Genomic DNA, 15881 nt, shown 5'->3' with positions numbered 1-15881 from the left:
ATCAGGATACATACGTTTACCATAAATAACAACTAAAAACAAAAGGCGAGGCGTAGTGACATGAAGTGGGCGTCAGACTACAGCAGGGGGACCCTACATCCGACCACCAGATGGCGGTTAAGGGAAAGGAGGACTAAGAGGTCAGGGGGGGTCACGGGAGAGCCAGGTCTACACTCGGATATTCCAAATACGCAAGGAACCATCAAGGGTCAACCTCGGAAGTGTCCACCAGGGGGGAGCACAGATATTTCCCCGATACTGATTCCATTGCCCCCAGATTCTACCCCATGCCCCCGGTTTACCACGAGCCACATACACAGTCTTCTCCCTGAACATGCACCAGTCCATGTTCTCCTTCCATACAGACACAGTGGGCGGCCGCTGGGAACCCCAAAGCTGCGCTATATCTCTCTTGGCAATCATGTTCCCCAGGGCCGCCCACCGAGTCTGGGCCGCGTTATAATCATTGGGCTCCCACACATTCAGAACACAGCGACGCACCTCCGGCAACAGAGCGACCCCGGTGACTTGTCCCATTACCACATGCACCCGGCGCCAGTATTCCGCCACCTCGCGGCACTCCCAAAGGATGTGGAGAAAGGTGGCACTAAGCCCACAGCCCCGCTTACAGAGCCCGTCGTCAGAAAATCCCATCGAAACCAAACGGGGACCCGTCACGTACACCCGGTGGAGAATCTTAAGCTGGACCAGACGGAGACGGGCCGGGATGGCCACCTCCTTAGGGGACGACAGTGCGGACTGCCAGTCCTCGTCGTCCAGCTCCACCCCATCTCCCGTCCATGCCTCCCGAAGACGCACCAAGAGGTCAGCCCGATTATTAATAAGTTTTTTATAAATTAGAGAGATAGTGCTGTCAGGCACGTGACCATCGAGTATGCGGTCCTCGAGGGGCGAAGAAGCCGGGACCTTGGTCCCTACCCCAAAGACCGATAGCAGGGCATGCCGAACCTGGGCGTAGCGGAAGAACTCCCTTTCAGTAAGCTCGTATTCACTCTGGAGCGCCGCGAAGGTTTTAACCGCGCCCTTAATCCATAGGTCTCCCACTCTGCTAATACCGATCGTGTCCCAACGCTCAAAGCCTTTCGTTTTCCAGAGGCTTCCCAGTCGGTCGGAGGCAAATAAAGGAGTGGCACATGTTAAGCGCTCACTCCAGCCCATGGCTACATTAGCCGCCTTCCAGATCCTTACCGCAATCTTAGTAGGGCCCGTAAGGGTCCTTCCAGCCGAGCGGGAGTAAAGCGCCCTATTATAGTTACCACCGGGAAGCAGGAATTTATCCATCTCATACGCCGGGTTCAAGCCAGGCGCATACGTGGCATGGTTAATGGCCGATAGCTGTGAGGCCCAATAGTACCTTCTAATGTCGGGAAGCGCGATGCCCCCGTCGTACCAGGGGAGAGTAAGCTTTGCCAGAGCGATGCGCGCCCGCCCGTCCCATACCAGTCTCCTCTGCAGGCTCTCCACCTCCCGAAAGTAGGCCACCGGAATGACGTCGAAGGAGTTTTGTAGTGCATAAAGGAATCTGGGAAGGGACATCATTTTAAACAGCGCTGCGCGACCAAGCGGGGACAAGGGCAGCTTACACCACCGAGCCGTATCCTCCCTCAAACGCCGAAGTGGAAGCAGGAGGTTCTGCTCATAGCGAACGGCCGGGTCCAACGAGACGTACACCCCCAGGTATTTAAAGCCGGACAGAGATAGTTGGATCGGAAGCCGAGGCGGCAAGAGGGGAGGGCCACCAGAGATAGGATAGACACAGGATTTAGACCAGTTAATCGTCAAACCCGAGTTTCTCCCAAAGGAAGTAAGAACATCAAAGAGAACATTAAGCGACTGTCGCGGCGAGGTGAGATACAAAAGAATATCATCCGCGTACAACGAGACCCGATCCTCGAAGCCCGGGGCCCACCGGATCCCTCTAATCGAGGGCTCCCAGCGGAGCCAGGCAGCGAGCGGTTCCAAGGCGAGAGCAAAGAGCAGAGTGGACAACGGGCACCCCTGCCTCGTACCCCTACCGAGAGCGAAAGGCCGAGAGACCCGCCCATTGACAACCACCTGAGCCATTGGTCCAGTGTAAAGAAGCTTCACCCAGCCAAGAAATCCCTCCCCAAAGCCGAATTTGGTCAAGACAGCCCAGAGGAATGGCCACTCGATGGTATCAAAGGCCATCGTGGCATCCAAAGAAACCAGTACGGCTGGTTCGGAGAGGTACTCTGCCCTAGCGAGGGCGCCGTGGAGCCGCCGCAGGTTAAGAGCGGTGTTACGATGAGGGATGAAGCCGCATTGATCAGGATGGATCAGATCACAGATAACGCTCAGCAAACGATTGGCGAGGACTTTAGCCAGTATCTTAGGCTCGGCGTTTAATAGAGAAATAGGCCTGTAGGAGGCACAGCGGTCTCGTGGCTTACCTTCCTTGGGGATCACGACTATAGTAGCCAGACGCTGGTCGGCGGGAAGGGAACCCGTCTCGAGGGACTCCTGGAACATACGACGGAGGAAAGGCGCGATTTTATCCGGGCGCAACTTATACAACTCAATAGGCAGGCCGTTGGGACCCATAGCCTTGCCAGAGCGAAGGGACCGAATCGCAGTGGCAATCTCGTCAACAGACAAGGGGGTGTCCAGCTGTTCACGGTCCTCGACGGACAGGCCGGGCAAAGCAATATCCCGCAGCAGAAGGCGAGAATCTTCCTCATCCCTATCCGTCACCGGGGAGTACACGGCCCGGAGGTGGTCAGCAAAACACTCCACAATCTCACCAGGCTCAGTCACACACGCTCCATCCGAGGCCCGAAGCTCCAGGACCACACGATTCACTCTCTCCTTCTTGTCCAGCCAAGCAATCAATTTACCCGCCTTGTCCCCGGCGTCATACAATCTACCCTGCTGCTCCCTATACATAGTCTTGGCAGCATCAGTAACAAGAGACCTGTATTCAAACTGCTTCAAGCTGAGGGCATGGAGCCCGTCCGGAGTGACACCCGCCTCCAAGGCCGACTCCAGCCCCGAGATGTCAGTCTCCAGCTTCACCACTGCCTCACTCTTGATCTTCTTATCCCCTATCTGGGCGAGGGCGTGTCCGCGGAGCACGGTTTTAAAGGCTTCCCACAGGGACATTGCGGACGACACCGACCCCTCGTTTTCAAGGAAGTATTGGTCAATCGACTTGACCAAGCTGTCGCGAGTCGTAGGGTCTCGCAGGTACCAAGGGTTAATGGGAGCGATCCGCCCTGCAGACCGCGACCCGGTGTCAAAGAGCAGCCACAGCGGGGAATGATCAGAGATAACCCGCGCCAGGTGCCTAACCTCTCGAATTCGAGCAGTCTGGGCCGCGGGCATAAGGAAATAGTCTAATCTGGAAAGACTCCCATGCGCCCCAGAGTGAAAGGTGTACTGACATTGTGTCGGATGCATCAATCTCCAACTATCTACCAGACCGAAGGTCTCCAATAGTCCGCCGAGCCATGCCTGGGCAGCGGGGAGGGCCCTGGGCGGGTGACGATCCAGGTCACCCAAAAGCACCGAATTGAAGTCCCCGCCCATAAGCAAAAGACTGTCGGGAAGTTCCAGCAGCATTCGACCCAAGTCCGAAAAGGTGGAGTTCTGGAGGCCCGGGGGGACGTAAACTGAGACCAAGGAAAGGGACTGCCCCTCCCACCTCCCAGTCAGACCCACATAGCGCCCTCTATCATCCGAGACTACCCTGGTGATCTCCAACGGAAGTGAGGATCGCAGGAGAATGCCCACCCCTCTAGAACCTGTGGTGAAACCAGAATGAGCCACGAGGCGGTATCCCCCCCTATTCATTGCATGACAAACATTACCAACCAGATGCGTCTCCTGTAAAAACACCACATCAGGAGCCAGACGACGCAAATACTGCAGCACAACACCCCGCTTGATACGGTCACCCAACCCATTGACGTTCCATGACATTAACCTCAACCCGTCCCCCCCCATCCCCTCCAGTAGATCAAAGGTCCCCCAGCCAGTAGCACAGCCCCCGAAACTGGACAAAAGTCAATACCTCGCCCTGAAAACAAAAAACACACATCAAAACAACTCCCCCCACCCCCCAAGCCCCCCCCAAATCCAACTCCCCCCACCCTGCACCCCTGCGGTCCAAAAAACCCCCCCAACTTGCAGTGTGCCTGTCGCCCTACTAACCCCATTCTACGAAAAGACCCCGGAGGAGGAAAGGGACCCGTCCCCGCCCGCCCCCCACACAGGTCATAGTAAGACAAAATGAACAAAAGAAGTAAAACCCAGCCGAACAGTGCAAAATGGCAAAGTCAAGGACCAAAAGTCACTCCAAAGGGGACCCGTCACCTTCGGTACCGGCAGAGGGCCCAGGCCGGTCACCCCTGTCCGGCAGCGAGTCTAGCCAGTCACTCACAGTCGCGGGAGAGTCAAAAAAGGCAGTCCGACCCTCGTGTTCCACTCGAAGTTTTGCGGGATAAAGCATAGAGTACTTAGGGGCCCAGGTCACGGAGACGACGCTTCACCCCCTGGAAACCCATCCGCTGTTTCTGGACAAGTTGGGTGAAGTCCGGATAAAAGTTAATTGACGAGTTCTCATGACGAACCGGGCCGTGGACCCGTGAGGCCTGCAGAATCGCATCTCGGTCTCTATAGTGGAAAAGTTTGGCTACAATAGGCCTCGGGGGGGCCCCCGGCCGCGGTCGACCGCCCGGAACTCGATGGGCCCGCTCCACGGCAAAGAACTTACTTAGGCCAGCGGGGGCCAGCTGTTGGAGGATGAGTTCCTCAATCAGGAGGTCAACCGGGCGGTTGTCGGAGGACTCCGGTACGCCTATGACACGGATGTTATTGCGTCGGGCTCGTCCCTCGAAGTCCTCCAGCCGCCGGGCCATCTGATCGTTGGCCATCTTGATGTCGCCAAGAGTGGTCTGCAGGTCCAACACATCCGCACCAAGGGTGGAAGTCCGCACATCGAGCGCTTGAACCCTCTCGTTGGTTTTAGAGAGATCCGCCCGAATTAATGTGACATCGATTGCCACCGTGTCGATTTTACGGGCCAAGGCCTCGTACTGCGTGGCGATGGTCTCCCTGATGCCATCATGGCGCCCATGATGTCCTGCAGGGACAGCTCCGGAGAGACGGACGTGCCACCACCGGCGGCGTCTGGGGGGGCGCCGGCCGCTCCAGGGGACCCTCTGCCATGAGTGTAGCGGTCCATGTTGTTCGCCTGGACCGGTCCCCCGCGGAGGGAAGCTTTAGTCTTACGCCCCTCGGGGCCCCCCTTGCCCCCCATTTGGGCCACGCTCACCGAAGGGGACCGTCGATCAAGGGTCGAATGGGCACCGGCACCGCAGACGGGTGCCTTACCAGAGTCCGCAATATAGCGGTGTGAGGGGACCCAAGGCAATGGGAACACTAGTAGCAGGCGGAGACAAAGGCCTCACGCAGAGGCCTAGGAAACACCCAGCCACACCAAGCGATTCCGCCGTCCAGCCCCTTTAAAGTCCAAAAGTGAAACCGAAAGTGATGGAGCGGCCACTGGCACAGCGCTGTAGCCGCTGTTGTTCAATTACGCCCCGGCTCCACAGTTCGCCCTCGCACCGGGCACCGCCGTCGGGTGGGTCCCAAAAGTTCAGACCACGATAAATCAGGATTCCCAGGTCCGATTCGATTTCTAAAAGGAGATCCGTGTTCAGCCAGCCTTCATCTTCCAGATTCCGTAAACTATATCAGGATAATCTCAGGATAAATTCCGAGGAGCAGCGAGGGTCCGGGGAGCCCTGTGCTCACGCGACCATCTTGGATGCGCGCTAGGCTCCTCCCTCCCTGTGCACAACTATTGGTAATCCGAGCCATGTTTAAGAAAGACTCTTGTAAATGAATCACATTTACACTACGTCAATATAGGTCGAATGATTTAGACAATTTAAAACTGATTGCGTCTCACCTCAACTTTTAAAAATAACTTTCAAAGCACATTTAAACGAGGACACCTTTCAAATAGCATTAGTTTCTAATGCAGAGTGGTGGTTTGGACCGGATATTAAAAACCGATTTAAACTTTATACATACACACACACACACACACACACACACACACACGCACCTGTGCCAGACTCGCACACTGGCAGCTATGCACATTGCTCCCCATGGCTACGATAGTCCTCAGACTCCGACCTGCTACAGTCCTGCAAATATGCACACACGCTGGCATGCAGCAATCCACCGATTAGTCCAACACACAATGATGAAATCATGCACACTACTGTTTAGTTTTCACGGTGCACCATAAGGCATGCATTTTCTTGGTTCCTGCAACGTTGCAATAATGCACACTTACATTCGTTTTTAGAACCGCTTCATTTTAACCCTAGGACTCTTCCTATACATAACTCACACTGCAAGTGCCCTACCTGGGAGGGAGGCCTGTCACTAGGACCGATACCTACAACATGCACATTTCTGCATCAGGGGCATTAAACACGATGAACCATCTATGATTTAAGCCAGTGATGGAGATATGAAACGTACAGCTCAACAGTATGTGCATTAACCCATCGGGCTTTATGAATGTTTTTAGGACCGGTGACCTGCAGCCTACACATTTATGGCTGCAGTCATTCTATTTACCACTGAACTATTTCACCAGAGTCGGAGGGTGGAAGATTACACACACTAATCTGCATTAGGTGCATCACCCTCTGCTTATATCTCTCATATTTTACCTGTATCGCCCAGGGCTTCTATATTTTCCTTCTGCTTTCTTTTTATTTTCATTACTTTCACTTTTCTGTCCTTTGTTTCAAGCTGCTTCCCTTTGTCTGAAGCCTCTCCTTTCACCTTTGTTGCTATCTTTTGCCGATTTCTCTCATTCCTTCTCTTAAACTACGATATATTCATTTCTACCAATTTAGCATTGTCCACTTTTTCCGCATGAGTTCTTTATCACATTCCACTCTGTATGTTTTTTTCGCATTTACCCTCCCATTGTCTCTTTTTAATTGCTTTGGTTGTTCACTTTTTCCTCCATCCTTGTTGCTATTTCAGCCCCCCTCAGATTTGTATTTCCTTTTCTCCCCACCTTCCTTTCTGCCTTCTGCGCACAGGTTCTAGCGAAGTCACAAGGGCAGCCGAATGACCTTCACGAATGGAACAGCTGATTGTGAGCTTGTGGTGAAAGGGCTCCCTTTACAAATGCAATGAACCCTTTTGTTAGCAAATGGCTCCTGATTAGATTTCCAGAAGCAATGCCCGTTCTGTAGATGCTAAGGGTGGAGCTGCAGGTTGAAGGTGAGGCCAAGCATTTGTACAGGTCCATGGAATGCCTATTGTGTTTGTATTGAAGGCCAACAGTGGAGCTGGAGGTTTTTTTTGTTGTTTTAATTTTTAACATTGCAGGTCTGAAATAAAATACACATGAGCTAAGTGATTCCTTGAGTACTCAAAGTCCATGTTACTGTTGTACTTGAAGAAGAAAAGGAAAGGGTTAAGAAAATGTACTTTATATGTAATATGCATATTAAAACTTGAAAATAAACTCCTTGTAAATTAAATGATTTTGTTTTAGAAATGAGCTTTAAAAGTCCATCATTGTTACCTTTGTGTAATATGTTATTTCGGTTCTCTCCTCTACCTACAGAAAGACAGCACACTTGATTCAGCGGAGGCCATTCTGAGGAACTGGACTAAAGAGAATTCTTGATGACTGTGAAACGTTTGTTTTAGGCTGAAAATGGTTGTTTTACATGGCTGTAAAATGTAATTTTTTTGTGTCAATAATCATGAAATTTGATATTTGATCTCCTGGGGAAAGATTAAAAATGCATTTTGTGTAGACAAAATACACTTTAAAATAATGTACTTTTACCGCTTTCTACATTTTAAATTGAAACAAATGATTGTAATTTGGAATTAAAACTGTTGTAATTTAGGATTTAAATAGCCAGTTAGACCATCTTTTGGGGTGAACATACAGAAACACAGCAGTTAGAGCTGTTGGGTGAATGGTGGGTTTTCTGTAATTTATCTCCCCATTCTAATGGGGTGTTTACGCTTTGTCTCTAATAAAATTTGGCGCCACCTAATATCACTCATAAGATCCTGTCTAGTCTACGTCATATTTTAAATATTAATTCTGCTGCAATCCAGATATGTCAACCATGACCTATCAAAAGTCATGGTTGGCTTACAGCAATTTTAAACTGCACATCGTGATGTAACTTTCTGAAGTGGTCTGCGGACATTTTTTGATAAATTATTCTGGATCTGAAAGTCTTTTTCTAAAAAGAAATGAAGCAATATTTGTTGACTTTTGGCCGACTTTACTGTCTCAATTCGAGAACAGGGGCTATGCCCTTTTTTTTTTTTTTTTTTTTTTTACCTTGACCAGACTTGTAGTAGATGGTAGTGCATTCATAATAGAAACAGCTCAAGCAGTTTGAAAAAGAGAAATGTCATAATGGCGTCAAAATAATGTTCAGATACATCATTTGTGTATTAATGGCTTACGTTACACTATTACCAACTAGATATGCCACTGTATTGCATAGTTTGAATGTTCACAAATGCAAGCCACAGCACAATTACAGTGAATGTATCTTTGATGCACCAAGCTACAGAAGGCAGACAAGTGCATCTGGAGGGTGGTGTGTGGAAGCACATGATGATGTGCTTGGCTCTGGCATGGAGAGTTGTGGTGATAAAAGTGCAGATGGGTATGGAAGTGCGTTCCATATGGTAAGGTCAGTTGTTATAAAGGATCTGCACATGAGCTGATTTTCCGGTCTTCAGGTATTGCTAGTAGCTCGGTTGTTACTTAATGCCTTAAGACGTGTCCATGGACCACCAGACGGCGATCTACCAGCCCTATTAATTTTAGCAGTTGAACTGCCACAGGACCGCTGCAACCCCTATGTATCCGTGATGCCGCGGCGGTTGCACCTCCAAGCATATTACGAATTGCCTCACTGCCATACTTTCCATGGCGGTTTGCCTCCTGGCCTGGGAATAGATGCAGAGGGGCACACGTTGTGCCCCCCTGTATTTGTGCATCCCCTGTTCCTGCACAGAAAGAAATGCACAACATTGGCCATTGCTTTCTGTGCAGCAACAGGCTGCTGCGGTCTCACGGTAGTGTATGTCTAAGGCACACCTGTGTGCCTTAGATACGCACCGCTGTGGGCCCACCGCAGCAGGACCACCCCCACATTCTTAACTCATAATCCGGCAGGGGGTCTGACTACGGATTTGGGTTTCTTGCAGCGGGATGCTAGCGTGACGGCCCGCTGCAAGACAGCCAAACTCTTAATAAGGCCCCTAATCTGTGGTTCAGTAGTTGCTAAAAGGAATGGGGATTTTTCTAGCTGCAGTGAAGAGGAAAGCTAAGATTCTATTAAAGACAATAAGGCACGTTTAATATGCGAATCCCTTTAATACTATCCTAGCAGCAGCAATAGAGTTGATGAGAAAATAAACAAATTGCAATGTCACCATGGGATGTAAGGAGTAGCCACATCAGTAATCCCCTCTTATTGCCAAGGGTAAACACAAGTGGAAGTGTGCACAACAGGAACAAAAAAAGGACCATGTTGAAACCGAACTTGTAGAACGACATAGGGGTTGGGGAAATATGATGAAGTTAAACTGGAAATCAGGGACAGCTGGATCATGATGTTCAGTTTTAAGCATGAGGCTGATAAAGATGTTAGGAGATGACTGCACCTTCTGAGCATCTGTCTAATCAAGAAGTATGCCCTGGTTATGAAGAGTCTGAAAGAAAGTGCGAGTATTAGAATACATCGGGGTCTCAAGAGACATACTCCCACAAAGATCAAGAATTCTAGAATTTCAAGATTTCATACAAACCCACAATATACACCGATGGGTGAGTTGGATATTGTGCTATTTTCATTATATTTGTTAAAATCTTAGATTTCCACTTCTCTGCAACTAGGAAAATCTATGGTTTATAACAAGACAATAAAGTGGCACAGTATGCAAGTTTAAAGCCCAGAAAGGGCTCGTTCACCCATGTTTTCGTCTGGCTTCAGATAGAAAGTTCTAAAGGTTGCTGCACGAGACCAATATGCAGCCTTAAACATGTTCTCCAATCTTAGACCAGTAATGGAGTACTTTTAAGTCATGGCTCTGTGGAAGAAATGATCACCAGAGAGGCGGTGTACTCTCTGGTGTCCGATATTATGAGCTAGGGTGGTGCAAGAGAACTGCTTGCAACACTTAAAGGAGAGAAGAAGTAGGTTTGAATAAGAACGCAGATAAGAATTACAATATATCTACACTTAAAGGAAGATGACAATTTAAGGAAAGACTATTTTGGTGTGAGCTGAAATGTAGAAAATTGCGCCATGAGGCAAGAGAGCAGACCAGAGACATAAATATCTCTAAGAGCTTTTTACAGAAATGGGACACATCAGGCAGGCAAGCTTAAATGAGAGTTTCTTCAGGGAGAGCAAGGAGACTAGGAAACGGACAGAAAGGAAACCAATTCGAAGAAATCCCAGATCGAGGAACAGCAGAAAGATGAATTTATTTGAGGTAAATCCTTTTCATGAGACACCGCAAAAATGAGTCCTTGTCCAAGGAGATCTATTTAAAACAAGCATTGGTAACGCATTGATTTCGACAGTCTGATGAATAAAGTACTGTTTTTATCAATTGACCGGGAGAAGGAAAGAGCCCCCTAACAAGTAACAAGGGAGTGGAGAGGATGTGGAGCAGCGGCCAGAGCTGCTGAGTCAAGAGCTGGGTGTCCCGGTTCTTGTTTCAGTAGGAGCAACATCACGTGATTCTATGCAAATCCCTTAATCTCCCTGGTGATAAATTGTTATATAAATCTGCTGCAAGTGTAAAAATTGAAAAGAGGCAAAATTGTATGAAAAAATTGTTCGACCAAAGCGGATGTTAACAGTATTTAAGCGACTGGAAACTGCAAAGAGAAGCGGACGAGGCACAAGCATTGATAAATGCAGGAAAATATGGTACAGCCAATACAAATGGAGTAAAAGTGAGAAGCACGCACAGGAACCAATGAGAAACCAGGAAAGAGAGGAGGCGGGATCGAAGTCCCTTTTAAGCTTATATTAAAAACAATAGATTTCTCAAGCACAGCGCTTGCTAAACGAAGGTGAGCTGTAATAACCGAGCAGCAGATACTAACATCCTGTGAGAAAGGCCTTCAGAAAAAAGAGAAGAGAGGAATTTGGCTAGACCGTAGGAAGAGGATGTAAGGGAATCAAAATCCTGTCCCATGCTATAAAAACAAAGCTGCCCAGGCAGAGCTGTAGGCATATCTGGTTTCTGGAGCCCAGCACTTGTCATCCAGGGTCTCCCAAAAAATCTGACCATTATCGGGATCCCCTCGTGATTTTTCACAACAGGAGAAGAGATGTGAGTTGAAGAGAAGGTGATGGTAATCTGTTGCTGACTGTGTTAGATGAGAGAACAAAGCATGGGAGGGCCAGAGAGATGTTATCATGACCTTTTTGCAGAGGAAGTGCTTCACGAATAGGACGACTCTGGAAAGGGGAGAAAAATAAGGCAATGCATTTGAAACCAATCCTGATGAAAGGCATCTTTTATCCAGGCTTCAGGCTCTCGTTGTGATCTCACAAAGATAGGAAGTTGGCTGTTGAAGCAAGAAGCAAAATGGTCCCGCCATGTCTCCAATCACTGGAGTCCCAGATATACCTGGAATACCAATCTAAAGTGGAGTTAGAGAGGCCTGAGAGGAACTTCATAACTACCTTTAAGTTATTGTAGGGGCAAGGCACCCAGATGCTTCTAGATATCTATTTATTTTTTTGAGTTTTATATAGCGCTGACTTGACCCAGGGGTATTGGAGAACTACACACATTTTGGATAGCATATAATGTACAAGGAAAGCACAGAAAAATGATATGCATACAGGGTAATAATACATATTAGAACATTGGAACGTGGAGCAGTCCATTGTAGACAATGGAGTGCTCCATGCTTCTACGGGCCGGTAAAGGCCCGCAGAGCAACATTCCAATGTTTTACAAAAGCCTCTCGAAGCTCGAGGGGATTTAAATCCCCTCGAGCTTCGAGAAGCCTTTGTTTAATTTCTTAAAACATTCTGCCTTCTAGTGGGAGAATGCTCTAATAGCCTTATAACCCTTCGTAGCAGGGCTATACCGCTATTAAAGTCCCGCTGCTTTTGTTAAAGTCCCTCGCCTTTGGCTCGGGCCTTTAATTATAGACCGCTACGGCGGGCTATGAGGCTATAGTAAACGGTTGCAATATACAATGAACTGCGGAGTAGAAGATTAATAATTTCTGGAGGTAGAGATGGTAGTTTTTACCAGAAATCGGGGGAGTGACTCATCTGTTCGTTCCAGAGGCAATGATGGTCGGGTTAAAATAGGTCAGAGGGAGAAAGTAGGGCAGTAGGACATATGTTTTAGGAGGGAGTATTCAGGTATTTGTTGCTAAAAAATAATTTACGTTTTTTTCTGAAGTAGAGGACTAATTGGTTGTCACGTAGATCTTTGGGTGGGGAATTTCAAATTCTAAGGGCATTTCCACCTAAGATACATAAGGACACTGTTAGTGGACCAGTCCCAGCCCACGACTGTTCTAAGTGAAGCTTTAAGTTAGGGGTGTGTTCCCAAGTGTCTTAATTCTTCCTGTGTGACTCCTCTGTTAAAGAACCGCTCGCTGGATTGGAAGATCTATATGATCCCACTGGCTAATTTAACCCCTTCTGTGCTCACGGCGGCCGGGAGCCATTATGAGTCACAGTGGGGCTGTGCTCATGACGGCTCCCGGCCGTCGTGACACCCAGCCACGGGGGAAGCGCTGGCGCTCCCCCCGTGGGACACCGATCTCGCTGCCTGAACCGGGGAAGGCAGGGGAAGCCCTTCCCCCTGCCTTCCCCCGCCCTCCCCTGCCACGTCATTGAGGGTTTCCCTTTGTTTACCCGACGCGCTTGAAGCCATTTGCTTCCAGCGCGTCGGGAAAGAAAGGTGAGTTTCTCGCCATGGAGGGTGGGGCGGTATTTTTAAAAAGGCATCGGAAGAAAGGAAAGGGTTTTCCTTTCCTCCGATGTCTTTTTAAAAAGCATTCCTGCTGCACGATCGCGCCTGGGGCACGATATGATCGTGCAGCAGGAATGTTTTTTTATTTTTTATTTCAAAGCCCAAATTGTGTCAGACCGCTCCCCTTGGGGGTGAAATTTATGTTGTTGGGTTGCGCAGATTCATTATTAATTTATATGTTTAAAAAGTGTGTGTGCCCCCACTGGGCCACCAGGGATTTTTTTTTTTATTTATATGCCCAAATTATCGGGGAGCAGCCCCTTGGGCAAGGTTCGCTCCCCTTGGGTGAGAAATGTATGCAGTTGGGTCTGCCCCCCTTTGGGGGGGCAGATCGTTATTATTTTATATAAAAAAAATGTGTGTGTGCCCCCACTGGGCCACCAGGGATTTTTTTGTTTTTAAATGCCCTGTGTGTGTTGAGGAGCGGCCCCTTCGGTAAGGAGTGCTCCCCTTGGGGGAGCAATTTGTTTAGTTGGGTCTGGTCCCCTTGGGGGGGCAGATATGATAAAAAAAATAAAAAAAAAATAGGTGTGTGCCTACTAGGCCACCAGGGATGTTTTTTTTTTGTGTAAATGCCCTTTTGTGTCGGGGAGCGGCCCCTTGGGCAAGGGTCGCTCCCCTTGGGGGAGCAATTTGTTTAGGGGGGTCTGCCCCTGTGTCCACTAGGCCACCAGGGATTTTTTTTAAATTAGATTATGTTTTTGGGGAGCGCCCCCTTAGGCAACGGTCGCTCCCCTTTGGGGATCCTTTATTTTGGCCGTATCTGCCCCCTTTGGGGGCAGATCGGCCTTGTGAGTCTAGGCCCATCCGCCCCCACGGGGGGCAGAAGCCATTAGACACCAGGGATTGTTTTAGTGATGTTGGGGAGCGGCCCCTTGGCCAAGGGTCGTTTTCCTTTTGGGGAGCATTTATTTGGGCCGTTTCTGACCCCTTGGAAGGGCAGATCGACCCAAATAAATAATTAATTTTATGGTATGCCCACCAGGCCACCAGGGATTGTTTTTGTGTTGTTGGGAGCGGCCCCTTGGGCAAGGTATTTATTGTGGTCGTTTCTGCCCCTTTGGGGGCAGATCGGCCATATGGTTTCAGGCCCATCTGTCCCCTATGGGGGGCAGAAGCCAGTAGACACCAGGGCTTTTTAAATGTTGGTGTTGGGGAGTGGCCCCTTGGGCAAGTGTCGCTCCCCCTTTATGAGGGTGAATTTTTGGCCTGTTTCTGCTCCCTGTGGGGCCAGATCGACCTTATTCTTTTAGGCTCACCTACCACCTTTGCTTGGCTGACGGATAGCATGTGGACTAGTGCATTATTTGCATATGTGATTGTAATGTTTTCTTTCTCCTTTTTATTCTAGTGTAAAGCTTTTGATTCCTGTTTGCGGTTTTGGCAGTGGTTGTTCTGCAGTTTTGCGTAGTTGCATCTTTTTGGTAAGAAAAACTTTTTTGTTGTATTTACTCCAAATGAGTATGATTGTCATGCATGAATGAATTTTTTTTGCAAGTGGTGTCATAATGGCAGCATATATAGTTAGTGTTTTGAGCATGAAATTCTTTGCGATGTGTTTTGCATTCTCTTATGTGTCATTTTCTTTTCTTTTTCTTTTTTAGTGGGATATTGTTGATCCTTACTGTGTTTGTGCAGAGTAGGTGGTGGTGAGTCTCGCTGCTTCTGGCAAGTGAGTGGTATAGTTTTGGAGTATGTAGGTCTTTCTGATAGACACATTTTGTCTATTACTTATTTTACAAAGTGTTTGTTGTTGTTGACTTGTTTGCCAAGTTACCTTTATTAGTAAGGATTATGGCTAGCCGTAGAATGACTGCTCAGCAGGTTGTTGGTATGCTGCTTGAATCTTCCTCTGAGCAGGATTATGAGACTGACAGTGCGTCTGAGGGAGAGGAGGGAGGGGAAGATTCAGGCAGTGAGTTTTCTCTCCACATGGAATCATCGGATGATGAAGATACTCTCAGTGCGGATGAAGGTACTCTCAGTGCGGATGAAGTGCCTGTTTTAGAGAGGGACACTGATGTGCCGATGGTGCAGCAAGAGACATCGGTATTGCAGCCTGAGGCTGCAAGGCTTCCTACTGGAAATGTTGGACTCTGGGTTGATCCTAACATGGTGCAGCCGGTGTTGCCTGCCTTTAGTGTGGATGCAGGGTGTAGAGTGGATTGTGAATTATTTTTGCCTATACAGTTCTTCCAGTTGTTTATGGATGATGTATTATTGGCTGAGATTGTTGAGCAGACTAATTGTTATGCTGAACAGCTTTTGAGGGACCACAGTGCCACATTTAAGCCCCACTCTAGAGCTACCCGGTGGACTCTCACAAATCTGGATGAGATGCAGTTTTTGGGTGTGACTTTTTGATGGGCTTGATAAGGAAGCCGTCCATGGCTTCATATTGGTCTACCAGTCCCTTGATGGCAACGGCCATATTTCCTGCGATGACCCGTGATCGGTATTTACTTTTGCTTCGGATGCTGCATCTTGTTGATAATACTTTGACGTTGCCACAAGATCACCCTGACTGTGACCGTCTTTTTAAGATTCTGTAGATCGATTTTCAGAGATCTATACTCCAGGGAAAGAAATATCTATTGATGAGTCTTTGGTCCTGTTCAAGGGCTGTTTGGTTTTTAGGCAGTACATCCCTAGCAAGAGGGCTCGGTATGGAATTAAGCTGTATATGTTGTCTGAGAGTAGGACAGGATGTTTTTAATTTCCGTGTGTACACTGGTAGGGATTCCACTGTTGACCCCCCCCCCCCCCCCCCCCCCCCCCTGGTTGTCCGTCCACTTTTG

General features: G+C 48.6%; 1 protein-coding gene across 11 annotated transcripts in view; it reads left to right on the top strand.

The window, feature by feature from the left end:
* Window positions 1–8102, top strand: part of KYAT3 (kynurenine aminotransferase 3) — a 492939-nt gene extending 484837 nt beyond the window's left edge. For all 11 annotated transcript variants that reach the window (XM_085602145.1, XM_085602141.1, XM_085602139.1 and 8 more), the window contains one exon: window positions 7646–8102. In XM_085602145.1, the coding sequence (XP_085458271.1) occupies window positions 7646–7708 (63 nt within the window). In that variant the 3' untranslated portion in view covers window positions 7709–8102. The remainder of the gene's footprint in view (window positions 1–7645) is intronic.
* The last annotated feature ends 7779 nt before the right edge of the window (window positions 8103–15881 follow it).

This window comes from Triturus cristatus, chromosome 4_2, assembly GCF_964204655.1.
Source record: "Triturus cristatus chromosome 4_2, aTriCri1.1, whole genome shotgun sequence".
In the NCBI taxonomy this organism is placed as follows: Eukaryota; Metazoa; Chordata; class Amphibia; order Caudata; family Salamandridae; genus Triturus; species Triturus cristatus.
The sequence above is the reverse complement of the archived record's forward strand: the minus strand, read 5'-3'. Positions and strand labels throughout refer to the sequence as shown.